At 55.5% G+C, this 14,740-nt stretch overlaps 1 protein-coding gene across 1 annotated transcript in view; it reads left to right on the top strand.

Moving 5' to 3' along the window:
• Positions 1-14,533, top strand: part of Tg (thyroglobulin) — a 211,589-nt gene extending 197,056 nt beyond the window's left edge. Inside the window, exons 46-48 of the mRNA XM_026407413.2 lie at positions 11,690-11,824; positions 13,257-13,447; positions 14,418-14,533. Coding sequence (XP_026263198.2) covers positions 11,690-11,824; positions 13,257-13,447; positions 14,418-14,533 — 442 coding nt within the window. The remainder of the gene's footprint in view (positions 1-11,689; positions 11,825-13,256; positions 13,448-14,417) is intronic.
• Positions 14,534-14,740: the final 207 nt, after the last annotated feature.

Raw genomic sequence — 14,740 nt, 5'->3', positions numbered from 1 at the left:
GCACACAGTCACTAGGACCTGGTGAGAGAGGCAGAGGACTGGAGGAGGAGAGGGCCACGAGCCACAGCAGCAGCAAGCCAAAGAGTGCAGGCAGCCCCCAGAGCTGGGAGGGAAGGCATGGGCCCTCCCTGGAGCATTGGCCCACTCCCCCATCTTGACTGAGGAAGCTGATAGTGGACTTCGGGCCCCAGGTCTCTGAGAGGATGCTTGCTGTGGCTTTCAGCCCAGGTGTATGGTCATTTGTCACAGCATCCAGGGGGCCCCTCACAGTGCTCAGGCTTTCTGGCCTCTCCAGGCACCATGGTTGCATGGTTCCCTGAATAGAAGACTCGGCCTTTACAGCACAACACAAGATGCCCAGCGTCTGGTGCACTGGCAGGGTTGATGTGACTGTCCGCGTTTTACAGAGGGACAGTAACTATGGCCCTTTAGGCTGCCATGATGACACACCTTGGGCTGGACAGTTTAGGAGCCACAGGGTTTATTGCCCAGTTCCTGCAGGCTGCAAGTCCAAGCTCAGGAGCTGGCGAAAGCAGTGGCATCTGGCAAGGGCTCCTCCAGCCTCATGAATGCCTCTCGCCACGTCTTCACATGCTGGAAGGACAGCCAGGCTCCTAGGGCCTCTTATAAAGATGCCATTCCCATCTACAGGACCTCCACCCTGTGGACTGGTCACTTCCCAAGGCTCTACTGCTTAACACCAACTCAGCAGGGTGGTCTTAGGGGAACACAAGCATTCAGGCCATGGCAGAGGCCCTGAAGTCCAGGGGAGTCACCATTGTCCCCGAGGACCACAGCTGGTTGGATAGAGCAGCATGCTGCCGTCACTTCTCTGAGCCTGGGGACCCTTCCCACTAACACCCATGGTCCCCGCTGAGAGTCCTCATAACCCCAGCCTGACCCAGCTCCTAAGTCCCAACAACCACTCCAGTCCTGGGAAGGGAGCTGCATGGCAGCCACGGCTCTGGGGAGAGGCGTGCAGAGGAGGGACAGGGCGTCAGCTACATGCTGGGGTGGAGAGGAAGGAGCCCTGGTAGTCCAGGGGCAGCAGCCACCCACACCTGGAGGCCGCTCACTTGGGGACACTGGCTCCTGGAGTGAGCCTCAGCAGTCCCAGGCCAGGGCACATCCCACTGGCCGGCTTGCTGTACTTCTGTGGGTGTGTCTGCCTCACCCTTAGGGCCCAGGGGACAGCAGAGGGGAAGCCCTGCTGCAGCCAGCTCAGCTCCTCAGAGGCCTCCACCCCCGGGGCCCTGGCCCCAAACTTGGCAGTGGAAAAGAACAAGGAATACATCGGCAGTGACAGCAGAAATCAAGCCAGACAAAAGGGAGCCCTCAGGTTCCAGCCGGATCGGTGGTGCCCGGCCCCCCTGGAGCAGGTTCCCAGGCAGTGCCATGGGGGCCCCCAAACCGGGGCCCAGAACAACCCAGATGCATGTCTCAGGCAGGTGCTGGAGGCCAGAGTTCAGAGACCAAGGTAGGCAGGGCCACATGCCACAGGGCTCCACAGGTGCTCCCAGGCCCCTCTGGCTGCTGTGGCCCCCGAGCCTCGTAGATGGCGGCCTTCTTCCTGCGCATCCTCACCATGTCTTCCTTTGAGTGTGTCTGTCTCTGGGTCCAAATTTCCCCTTTCACAGGGACATCCGTGGCTGGATCAGGGCCCAGCACAGTGACCTCATTCAACTCAGTTACCTCTATGGAGAAAGACCCTCGCTCTAGGTTCTGGGGCTTAGGGCTCCTTTGGAGAGGACAGGGTTCCTACACGACACCTGCTCCTCTGTAGGATAACAGCTGGGACAGGGGCTCCGAGGGTGAGGGCCTGGGTGGTGTGGCAGGGCCGGGACTGGGGCTCCGGGAGGAGAGTCCTAGACAGAATAAACCGCACCTGTCTCCCGCGGCTGGTCTGGGCTTCTCTACTGCTGGGTGGCCTCTCCTGCCCTTCCAGGGTTGGGGCTGCCGGGTCCCCGCACTGCTCCAGGACCCTCCCATGGGCAGCCACAGCCACGCACCATCCCCACCGCTGCCTCACGAGTGTGCACGGCTCTCTGCTTCTCAGAGCCCTGACCTCCGGGCACAGATGGGGACTGGTGGGTGCTCAGAGGTTGTGCACAGGACAGACGCTGGCCCAGCCACCTCACTGACAGGTGGGAACGGGTCCTCAACACTCTAGGCTTAGACTCCTTGGTGGGAGGTGAGGTCCTGAGACTGTCTTTGTTGGAGTGGGACCCCACAAGGACCCTTGAGGTGGAGATCAGGGTGGGCTCGGCACCTCCCGGCCCCTCCCTCATCTTGCAGACCCAGCTTCAGTGACCATCCCAGGCCACTCTGTGGGGGAAGGTGTGAAGGCCACTGGGCTCGGTCGCCTCAAGGGCACCTGTGGCTCACGCTCTGCCACAGGAGACACTGGTATCCACTGCATTGGGTGAGGAACGTGCCCTTGACCCTTATCAGCAAGTCACACAGCCCTTGGTGACTCAGTTTTTTTTATCTGAACAATGGGCACAATGACAGGACCTGCCCCCAAGGGATTATGACCAGCACACCATGGGGACTAGGAACAGGGCCTGGCACACCATGGGGACTAGGAGCACCTGCCATCCCGGCCGCCAGAACGTGTCCCCAGTGACTCCTGTGCAAAGCTTCCCTCCCGCCACATCGCAGCATGGGCTTCTCTGCTGCCCCTGGGATGGGCACAGGAAGGTGCTATCTGTGAGCAGGTGGCAGTAAGGGCTGAGTGCTGGCCAGTTAGCCCTTCTCCAAGGCCTCTCTCTGTCCCTCTCCTTCCCTCTATTCCCCTCTCTTTCCCTCCTCTCCTCTCTCTCTCTCTCTCTCTCTCTCTCTCTCTCTCTCTCTCTCTCTCCCCCCATCTCCCTCTCCCTTTCTCTCTCCCTCTCCCTTTCTCTCTCCCTCTCCCACTCTCTGTCAGACTCTTTCCCTCTCTTTCCCTCCTCTCTCTCTCTCCCTCTCCCCCTCTCCCCTCCCCCTCCCTCTCCCCCTCCCTCTCTCTCTCCCCCTCCCTCTCCCTCTCCTCTCCCTCTCCCCTCCCTCTCTCCCCTCTTCCTCTCTCTCTCCCCCTCCCTCTCCCTCTCCCCCTCCCTCTCCCCCTCCCTCTCCCTCTCTCCCTCCCTCTCCCCTCCCCTGCCCTGGAGCTGTCACACCTCTCAATTTATTTCTGGCTCAAATCTACACACTTAAAATATCTGAGTGTGCTGCACAGGGCCATCTGTCTCGAGCCTCCGTGTCTGCTGCATACATTAGCTTTCCTGGCAACGGCTGGCAGACACACAGTGGGTCCTTGCGTTCTTACAGACTGTCCCTAATGGCTGCAGCATAACTGTGGGTCTCTAATTGCCCCTGGATCAGGGGTGAGATTTTCATCCCTGAAATGGGGCCAGCCGGCCTCCACCAGGAAAGACTAGGCATGAGGCTGGGGCGGGGGGCAAAGACCCTGAACCCCACAGCGTGAAGGGAACATCCAAGTTTCAGATTCAAATGATCACAGGCTGCAAGTGTTTCAGCTCACTCCTTGCTTCTAAAGATGAACAAAAGCCCAGGGAGGTGATGGGGTTATAGCCCAGTCCCAGAGCTAGTAAGTGGCCCCTGGACTCATTTCCTGTCACCTGTGTTCTCTTCCATTTTTTCAGTGGCACTCATTTCAACCAGAGCCCTGCTGAGGACCCTCCGTGGCCCAGTCCACTTAATAACTGTGTGACCTGGGGCCAGTCCTAGCCTCTCTGAGCCTCCTCAGTTATACCTTGTTGGAGTAATAACACCTGTTCCATAGAACTGCTGGGAAGGTCCAGGGGACGGACCTGGACAATGCTCAGCCCAAGGTTTTATGTGTGCAGTAGAAATACGCATGCATTGGGCTGGGATTGTAGCTCAGTGGTGGAGCGCTTGCCTCGTATGTGTGTGAGGCACTGGGTTTGATTCTCAGCACCACATATAAATAAACAAAGGTTCATAAACTCTCTCTCTCTCTCTCTATATATATATATATATATAAAAGAAATATGTGTACATGGGTGTGCGTGTGCATGTGTGCATGTCTGCAGCCTCTGGTTACCAAAGCTATTGACCTGAGGGTTGAATTAACTAGGGTTTGGACCTGATCCTGTCTGAACCGTTATTGCTCTTTGCATCCGAGCAAGTTCCCCTACCTCGCAAGTCGGGCGTCGGTGCCTCTTCTTCACAGTCTGGATACTGGGGGTGTTGCTGTTAGACCTGGCACCTCGTAGACATTCGACGTTTGGCAGCTGAGGTTATTTTCCTTTTAGGAAAAACTACCACTGATAGGAAAATGAGTAAGTAAGAAAGACTAAAGCAGCAGCAATGTGCCTCCTTTGTACCTCGTCCCAACTTTGGAAAACAAAGCTGTAAATCCTCCACTTGGGGTGTTTTGTGCAGCTCCGCGTGTGCGTCCTGGAGACTTTGGTGGATTCCAGGGGCCTTGACTCTTCCAGATCCACATGTCATCTTTTCAGGTGACAGTTTGATGGGCCTTCTGGAATTAACAAGCCAAGGAAAATATTGGGGGACTGAATTCTTGAGTTGGGTCCACAGGCCTGGCTCCGTCCTGGGTGACTGACAAGCTTACTCCTCAGAACACGTGAAACAATCATTTTCCAAAACTGACCACTCCGGCCTGGTGGCGTATTAGGGCTTGCTCTGAGCTTCCTCTTCAATCTTTTTTTCTTCTTTTTTTTGGTACCGGGGATTGAACTCAGGGACACTCGACCACTGAGCCACATCTCCAGCCCTATTCTGTATTTTACTTAAGGACAGGGTCTTACTGAGTCACTTAGTGCTTTGTTCTTGCTGAGGCTGGCTTTGAACTTGTGATCCTCCTGTCTCAGCCTCCACAGCTGCTGGGATAACAGGCATGCACCACTGCACCTGGCTCCTTTTCAATCTTGATTCAACCAGTACATGCTGATGCCTTTTCTGCCACAAACTCTCCTCCAAATCCTGGCGCTAGATCAGCCACACAGCGAGGGCTGCCAGCCAGAGACTATACCGTGGAGTAGGGTTGATGGGCAGGTGGGAATAGGGTGAAAAGATGTCCAGCTCACATGGATCAGCAGACTACGTTCAGATAACAGCACTGGGAAGGAGTCTCACTAGGGTGCTCCAGTCAACAGAACCTTCTGAAAGGTGGTGTTTGAACTGGGAACTGTGATGTGAAAAGGTTTGGTCCTAGCATAGAAATGAACAGTGAGTCATCCTAAAAGAAGGATCGTCAAATACCAACACCCTGAGTGGGAAATGGCCCAGTATGTTTATGGATAAAGAAGACCAGGAGAGTGTGGGAGATATGGGGAAGACAGGGTCTTGTGGTTCAATGGGAGTTTGTAGATCCTAGCAGGCAGAGTTAGTATTCTATATGAATATGATGTGAAATAATTGAAGAAAATTAAAAAGATGTTAGAGATGTGGATAGGACCATGTTATTTAAAGTAAACCCAGGAGTTCATTTTTAAAGGATTGCATAACAAAGCCTTTTGCAAAACAGCCATTTGTGAAGTATGTAATTACTTCCTGATTGATTCATAGGCAACATCTAAACTCATTAGATTTGCCCTTTTGTGGTCCTTTGTTCCTAAGTGACTTAGCAATTCCTCAACTTCTAAAAACATGGAGAAGAAGCCCGGGAGCAGGATTCTCACCCCCATCCCCTAGTTTTCTTGGGAGGATGGTTTTTGGAGACGTGGGCCTGATATAAGGAGGGAGTGAGGTCGGTGGAGTTCCTCTTGCCAATGGAGCAACCTGGACAGAAGTCCCTGCACCCGCAGGCGCTGTGCCAGCCCGTGGAGGACTGGCGGGCCCTGGGTCCCTCCCAGCACAAGCGCCTCTCTCCCTCCGTCCTCAACAGAACAGTCAAGAACTTCTGTCATGCAAAACCTCGTGTTCCTTCTGACAAGAAAGATTTCTCTCAGCTGGACATGAGCCCAGGCTCAGCCCTCCTTCCGGCGGAGGCCACTGTCCCGTGCTCTTTCTGGGGACACCACCTCGGTCATCGGCTTCCTGAGGAGCCCAAACATGGTGTGGGTTATGGCTCCCGATGTGGAAAGTGGAACTCAGGAACTTGCGCAACGGAGAAGCTCTGAAACACAGGTGGCTTCTGAGATGCTAGGAGTAAGGCTCAGTCCCCTCCCTGTCCCCAGTAGCACCAGCAAAGCAGAGGACAAGAACAACGTGAGGTCAGGGGCATTCTGTAAAAAGAACCAGGGCTCTGTCTCCTGGACAATGGCGGCCACTACTTTTTCTCAGCTTGGCCTTTTTCCCACGTTACTCCAGTAATTATTGTAAAAGACACATGACTTCCAATCACTGGCTGAGAGACCACCAGTGTCCCCAGCCCCTTTAGGATGTGATCTCCAATTCTTCTGGCCTTTCACAACCTGGAGCCTTCAGCAGCTCAGCAAGCCTGTCATTTAGTGGCCCCACACTTTGAATTTTCCATATCAGGAGAAATCCAGTTTCACTTCTCTGCATAACATAGTCATCTGCATAATTCCCAGACCAGAGTGCTGGGAATTCAACACCTGGCCATCCTCACACACCACCCATCCTCCACGCAAAGCATGGAGCCACCCAGTGATGCCTACTGCACCGACACCGCCCGACATTCTGTGCTCACTTCTTCCACCCGCTGACACCACTCCTCACCAAGGAGCATGCGCACAGCCCCTCTAACTGTGCAAAGCTCCTGTCTACTTCCTTGCCTGAAAAGAGTGGTATCTTTTATCTCTCCTCTTACCGTGTTTTGTAAGTGGTTCTGTCCCCTGATAGGACTTGTCTTTCATGCATGATGCATTTGTGTTTGAAACCCTTGGCTCACCTGCATTTCCTGTTCACCCCCTGAGTTCCTTGAGGTAGGGGCCACCCTGCTCACCTTCCCACGCCCAGCATTCATCAGCAGGACACAGTGCACATTTGGGCAGGGAAGGTTTCAACCCTGACATCCACATCTCACCTGCCACAGTCCTCAGTGAACAGTACACATGCCCTGGAACTAGAGCAAAACACACACACACACGCACACACACACACACACACACACACACACACACACAAAAACATGCCCAGGGCTGTGTGGCTGGTCAGTTCTTCCCACACTCTGGCTAAATGTACTTCACCAGCATTAACTCCCACTTGGGTGGCAATTTCCAGTTTTAGAGGGATTTCCTTCCACCCCGAGCATCGAGGGATACCCTGTGGGAGGCTGAGCAGGGATGGTCAGACCCACTTCTGGTAGGAAAACCAGGGTGCAGAGGGCCGTGGTGAAAGTGGGGTTTGAGCTGATCTTGCTGTCTGGGCAGGGAGCTCTCTGGCCCACATCTGCTGCTCCGAGACAATGAGAAAAAGTAGCTGTGGCCTCCACATAGCATAGGTAGCTGTCAGAGCAGGGAACATCTTGACTCCTTAATTTTAACTGCAGTAAACAGCATCTGGAAGCTAAATATCACCCGGCTGACCACATGCCTGTCCAGCCGCCCCTGGCCCGGGCATATGATTCAGCAGCAACTGAGCAGAGTGTGCAGAAGCCAAGCCCACAGCACATGCTGCCCACCCTCGGCTCAGGAGCTTCTCCCTTACCTCGTCAGGCACCTGCTGGGTCTCCTCTGCAGACACTGACTCCAGACCCCTCTTCCTCCTCCAGAGGGCCTTGGGACTCTCACAGGTTGGCCTCCGATCCTGTGTTCCCTCCTCCATGCCTCCCACTTTGAGTCCCTCCTCCAGATGTCTGCCTCCGACAGCTTCAAATAGCTCCAGGATCCTAATGGAGGCCAGCCCAGCTAAGGAAGAAGCACAAGTCCTCACCCACAGCGGGCTCTCACATCAGACTGCCTGGGGGCTGGGGGGCCAGGCCTCCCCCAGAAGCACTGTTCCCCACTCTTTGAGGTCACAGGCAATGTGGGTCCGAGCCAGCTAGCGCCAGTGCCCAAGGCCCAGCTGGGATCATCTCTGTCCCACTCTGGTTCAATGAAGTCACTTTAGGGGTTTGAAATTGACCATGGCTGCAGTATTTACACCATGGAAGTCGGAAAATGCTTCTGCTGCAGTAGCCAGCTGCTGACCCCTCCCCAGCACACCAGAGGCACAGAGAATGTGACAGCGGTCAGGAGCCTCTCTGAAAGAAGGTGCACATGCTCAGCTTCCTGAGGACTGAGGGGGAGCCTCAGGCATGGCCTCACGTCGACAGCCCTGTGGTGGGCCCCGGGAAGTGGCCCTCACTGTTGACCTTCCAGTCCTGTCTTGGAAGGGACAGGGAATGGGCCTGTGAGCCAGAAATTGCCGACGGTTGGAAATGTGTTGCTGCTCAGCCTTCCTCAAGGCCTCAGGTGAGCCTGATGGCGTCACCACTTCTCAGATGCGGCCCAGGGATTGCTGGCCACTGCTCTTCCTGCCTTGGTCCCCTCTCTAGAGTCCCCTTTCCAGACTAACTTTGTTGTTCAGGACTGTGCAGATACTAAGGGACCGTGCTGGGAGTAAAGGAGGCAGGGCTCGGGTCTCAGGGCTATGCCTGCTCACCAGGCCGCTTGGCACGCAGCGTTCTTTGGAAGAAACAGTAGAGCAGGCTGCTGTGGCAGGCAGAATACTGTCCTCAAGATGTCCACGTCCTGAGCCCTGGTACCTTGTCAGGTTGACATGTGGCCTCACAGGGCAAAGGGACTCTGCAGGTCTGGCAAAGGGTCAGGGCCTTGAGAGGACAGATGATCCCTGTAGGCCCCGTCTAGTGCCTGAGTCCTTGAAGGGAGCAGCGGGGGGCAGAGGAGGTGTGGGAGAGAGGGGCCTACGGTGTGAGGACGACGGAGGAGGCCGGGCCCCTAGTGCTGTGAACGGGCTTCGCAATGGGGACCTTCGCCTTCCCCCCAAGCCATCCAAACCTGCTGTAAACCTCAGGAGCAGCAAAAATCCCCCCACCATCCCCCAGGAGGAGTGCGGCCTCTGGCCTCTGTTCTAGAAGGGCCTCTGGGGGAGCTGCCGCTCTGCCCTCCTCCCTGTGAGCCGAGTACAGCCAGGAAGAGGGGAGAGGAGGGGTGGTCCATGCTGATCTATAGGGTCCTCCCTTGGGCAGACTGACGGCGTGGAGCTGGGACCAAGTCCGTTCCGGGTTGAACCCTGGCTCTCCACGTCACATCACTTTATCTTTCAGAGCCCTGGGCTGTTGCCTGGAAAGAGTGTGGGTGCAACACTGAGCTCTCCAGCTGCTGTGGAGGTTGGCAGACTTGAGGGTCAGGGGCCCAGTATGGAGCCTGTCCATCCTGAGCGCTCAGGAGATGGTGGCTCTCAGCAGACACGGAGAATGCTAAATCCCAGAGGACCTGCAGTGGGAATGGGAGGGGACAGTCAAAGCAAGAAACTTCCAGTAGACAGGAGAGGAGAGAGAAATCTGATTGTTGACATTTCTTTTTTCTATTTTTAATTTTTGAGATCCATTGTGTAGTGTGTTAAAGATAGCTAATAATTTCAAAATATCACTGAGTCAATTTCTAATGCTCTTTTCACAACAAGTTCAAAAAGTTCAATACTTGATATCTTAGCCAACCGTTCACATTGGGCTCAAGGACCTCAGCAGGGCTGGGGCGTGGCTCTGTGGTGGGGCACCTGTGCCGTGTGTGAGCCCCTGGGCCCAGCCCAGCACCGCTCACCAAGCCACAGCGCCACTCCTATCTGCAGGTATGTCAATATATAATAAAGTAAATTAATTACAAACAAATTGATAACACAGACAGCAAGTAAAGCTGGCAGCCTGGGGTCCCAGGAGCCTGCAAATTTCCGGGACGTTTTCTGTTTCCGGCTGCCCTCTAAGAGCTTCAGTGTCCTTGATGTTGCCACCTGAGGAAATTGCAGAGACGCCACAGCATGTGTCTGTGCCTCGTTCTGACCCACTGTACATCTTAGGGACTTGGTCCCTTCACAGCTGCCTTCCACACTGGGGCCCAGGGCTGAGGCGCAGTGACCACGGCCCTGAGAGTGACAGACCTGTGAAAGCCCCACTGCACGACCAGCAGCCATGTGCAGCAGCTCCTCTGACCTGGTGAGGAGACTGAGTCACAGAGACGCAGGCAGGGGGTCCCAGGGCGGAGTCAGCTGAGTCTGTTTATGTCGTCCTGTGCCCTGGGCCAGGCACCTGTCACTCACAGTGCTCACAGGGGTGGTGGGGGACTGGCTCGAGCCCACAGGAGCCCAGCCAAGCCAGCTGCCTGGCACCAGGCCCTGCTGTTAAGGAAGGGCCCTGGACCTGTGCTGTCACTGGGGCCCCAGGCTGAGCAGCAGGGACAACAGGAAAGGCTCCCCTTCAAAGCCCTGGGCTAGGGACCCCTTTCCCAGCCTCCTGGCCATCACAGTGAGTCACACTGAGTCACAGCTAGGGCCAAGCTGGCTTGAGAAAGCAGCGGACTTCACCTCATGTGACCTTCCTCCACACGGATCCCTTCGCCTAAGTAAAGGGACACCCACCCTGCCCCAGCCCTTGCCCAGCACCCCTGTCCAGGGGCCCATCTGCCTGTCACCTGTACCATGGGAGCTGCGGTGACCACGTGAGCCTAGGCAGAGAGGTCCTCTCCTTAAGGGCAGGAGTGGAGGTGGGGGAAGGAAATGAGACCACCCTAGGGTTCAGTACCTCACAGGAAGGGTTGGAAAGTTCTCTGCAAGTGGAAGTACCCATGCTAGTGATCCTCTCTCTGCACGTGCTCCTCTCTCTGCACCCACGTGTGACAGCATACATGAGCATTGCCATCCAGGGTGGCTCCACCAAGTCGGGTGTTTGGATTTTTTATTGGGGCATCATTATGATTGATTGGTTGCCCAAGTGGCCATCTGTCACAGGCTGAGAAAATGACACAAGCCTCACCAGAAATCACATGCATGGTGCTTCTGGCTTGGCCATACCGACCCCAAGACTGTGCTGTATGGCCACATACCCCCTAGGGTCTAGTGCGGTCAGCCTCTCCCTTCAACAAAGCACCCATCAACAAAGCCTTTTACTACCAGAGCCCAAGGACAAGGCCAGGCCTGTCTTGGAGCAAAGCCAAGTTCTTTACCATGAAACTGCAAATCCCTCCCAGATTTCCCTCTTTCACAACCTCCCAGATTCACAACTCAGACCTAAGTACACAGGATTCCCTGTGTCACCCCGACTCAGCCCATGCAAACTCTGAACTGGCTTCCAGATCTTCACCCCTGTCTGCCAGCTGCTCACTAGAGATCCAGTTCAGTGACATACGTTTATTGAGTAACTACCACATGCTGGGTGCTAGAGTGGGCTGCATGGATGAATGCCAACCTCGAAGGGTTGCAAGCTCCTGAGTTATACAGGAAGAAGAGCTAGGGCAGACCAGGGGCTCAAAGCTCAGTGACTGGAGGAGTAAGTAAATATGCAATGATAACAAAGTGTCTTGTTTGGCACACGGTCAAGTGTACATTCTCTTGGGGAGGTGCACACAGGCATTGTTCCTCAGCACTGGTGAGCCCCAGGAGCACCAGAGTCAGCATCTGTCCCGAGGGGCCATGGACTAAGGGCCCAGCCAGGTCTCAGCTAGGCTGAGCTCTGAGCAGGAGTCCTAAAAATGCAAAGAGTGGAAAGGTACTTGTCGGGAGGAATGTTGGTTTTGGCTCATCTGGTTTCCCCAGGGTCTTGCTGCCCCCTGAATGCTTGCCTCTTCCTTCCCTGTGTGCTTAGCCTGGAGTTGCTGGTGGATGTGCAGCACACCTTTGGCCTTCCCTTCTACCCAGGCCACCAGGGGCAGTTTTCCCTGGAGGAGAAAAGCCTGTCGCTGAAGGTCATGCAGTACGTTTCCAACTTCATCAGATCTGGGTGAGTGGACCTCGTCCTGAACCTACCCTCATGATCTCCCGCACCCCCATCTCCATGTTCACATGAGGCCACCTTTGGCATCAGTGGATCCACCCTCTTCTCCCTGGACAGGGATTGCTGGCCACTGCTCTTCCTGCCTTGGTCCCCTCTCTAGAGTCCCCTCTCCAGACCGCCTTTGCATAGATTGATCTTCATGGAGAAAGCTGCAGTTATAGCCCTATCTTGTTCAGTCACATTTGATGGCTCTAGATCAGGGCTTCCCAGTCTCAGCACTCCTCACCCTCAGCACTAGTCACCCAGGAGGCATTGACTGCATCCCTGGCCTCTACCCACAAGATGCTGGTGACACACACCCCCTCCTGCTCATGAGATCAAAATGTCTCAGACGTTACCCAATGTCCCTCTGGGGGCCAGATCACTGGGAGGAGAGCCACTCTGCTCCTGGGGAGGCTGGGGCTGGGTGCCAGGGCCTTAGGATCTCAGCTGCAGTGCCCCTGGCCCTTCCTCCCAGCTGCCTCTGGTCCAGCCTAGGGCTCACTGTGCTCATGCCTCTGCGGCCCCGGGGGCCTGTGCTTCCTCCTCCTGGTGGTTTGCTTGTTTCCCTTCACCTTTCACGGCATGTGTGTGGGTTCCCTAGAACTGTGCTAGACCCCTGGGAAAGGTAAACAAGGAAAAACCTCCTGGCCCAGCTGTGGGCGTTGACAGCCTGAAACAGTGAGACCGAGCCCACCCCCCAGCTGGACCAAGGAAGGCTTGGCACAGTTGCTAGGGAGGTTGAGCAGGAAAGTTTCCCCAAAGAAGTGACTTTGACCCTGTCCCTGGAAGGATGAGTAGAGCATTCAGATGAATGAGGCATGGCTCACTGGAGAGGGGACCGGGCTGGGCCACTGCCCGCAGGACCCAAGAGCACCTTGTATGGTGGGGGCTGGAGGCAGGGCCTGTTGGAGAGGGCCTGGCTGGGGTCTGGGATGCAGCCCAGGTCTCAGCAGATGTGATGGCCTTTTCCTGGAGAAGTTGATTGGCGGTTGGCACGGTAGCAAGCATGCTCCCTGGCTCTGGGCCCAGCCTCCTGCCCAGGTCTTGACAAACAAGGACATTCCAGAGACTGGCCATGTGTCCAGATCCAAAAGTGTCCTGGTAGAAAGGAAATTGAGGCCTCCTGATAGCACAGACAGGAGGGCACCCTGGGTTCTGAGTAATGCCATTGGGAGGCCAGCCCACGTCTCTTCTACAGGAACCGTCTGAGCCAGGCAAGCTCAGAAAGCCTTGTCCCTGATGCTCTGCAGGGCCTGGTGCAGGTCACACAGCCTATGAGCCAGACTGGGCGGGTTCACACGTGGTGTCAAGACCAAACGCACATAGGAAGCGATCCCAAGTGATAACAGCAGGCAGTTTTCCCTCGTGGATAGATATGGCCTTTCTCATTTACCAGAAATCCCAACTACCCACACGAGTTCTCACGGAGAGCTCCTGAGTTCGCAGCCCCCTGGCCCGACTTTGTGCCTGGAGCCGGTGGAGAGAGCTACAAGGAATTCAGCGCCCTGCTCCCCAGTCGTCGGGGCCTGAAGCAAACCGACTGCTCCTTCTGGTCCAAGTACATCCGCACTCTGAAGGCCTCTGCAGGTAGTGAGTCACAGCCTGGGTGGGAGCTGGGGTGGGCTTGAGCTCCATCCTGCCGCTGGCTGTGCAGGGCCTGGGCTGCATGCCCTGGGCTGCGGGGTGCCGATGCCACGCCCCCTTCCAGGAGCTGTGCGTGTCTGGGGAATCCTTTAGCCAAGAGCCTTCTGTTCTGATGGGGCTGGAAGGGGAAGCTAGAGAGGGGTCCAAAGAGAGGCACTGGGGGACCAGACCTGAGAAGCAGTGTGGGGAGGTGGGACAGGGACCAGCATCTGGCTGGAAACCAGGGTCACTGGTGTGGGAGAAAGGAAAGACCCTGAAGCGCATCCTCACATCCTCAGGGCTGGATGGGAAGTCTCAGAGAGGCCCTCTGGCCAGGGTAAAAGCAGGCATCTCTACCTCTTCCTGTTGTGGAGTGACTAAGGAGAGAGAGTGGATCACAACGAAGGCATGAGGATATACAGATAAACATGACACCCCGGAGAATCTTCTAGAAGAGTGGGGATGGTAATGACTTAACCAATCATTGCCCTTTAGCTCTCCTGGCACCATGCTGTCAGGCTGCTGCACCAGGACTGGTGGGAGCCCAGGAGGGAGGACTTGCCTCTCCCTGCAGAGGCCCCCTGGGGAGGTGACACTTTGGCTCAGAAATTCAAAATGACAGTTCTTCAGGAAGGGAGGGACAGGAATGAATGAAGCATCAAACAGAAAAGTGACCTTGTCCAGCACATTTCAGATCATCAGCTCTGCTTTTACCTTCCAAGGCGAGGAGGCTCTGGTTGACAAGTACTATTGTACCCTTAGCACATCCTGACAGCTGGGAGATGAATCTGGTGTCCCAACCACCAGAAATGCCCCTCTGTCTGCCATTGGGAGGGAATGCCCACTGGAGGCTGGGGCATCTTCGGGTCAAAGGGAGAAGGACGGTGGGGAGGTCCTGATCAGGTCGGGATCAATCCCTGCCCTTGTGTTTCAGCTGGAGCCAGGGACGAGCAGCTGACAGGGGATGAAGAGGAGTTGACAGCGGGGGCTGAGCAGACAGAAGACCTTCTGGGGCCCCAAGAACCAGGCCCTAAGAGCTACAGCAAGTGACCAGCCCCTGAAACACCCACCCACCCTGCAAACCCCACCCGAGTCTGCCCACCACATTCCCCTCATTCTCTAGAATAAGCCACTTGCTTTCAATAAAGTGTCTATCTGCAGTGAAGCATTGCTGACTGAGTTGTGATTTCAAGGAAATTCTTGGAAAACGCTGCACTGGGGCTTAGTGATACTCTTGGTGTTTGAATTCCAGTTCCT

Source organism: Urocitellus parryii, chromosome 7 (assembly GCF_045843805.1).
Source record: "Urocitellus parryii isolate mUroPar1 chromosome 7, mUroPar1.hap1, whole genome shotgun sequence".
Taxonomy (NCBI): Eukaryota; Metazoa; Chordata; class Mammalia; order Rodentia; family Sciuridae; genus Urocitellus; species Urocitellus parryii.
Note: the sequence above shows the minus strand (reverse complement) of the source record. Positions and strands in the feature narration are given on the sequence as shown.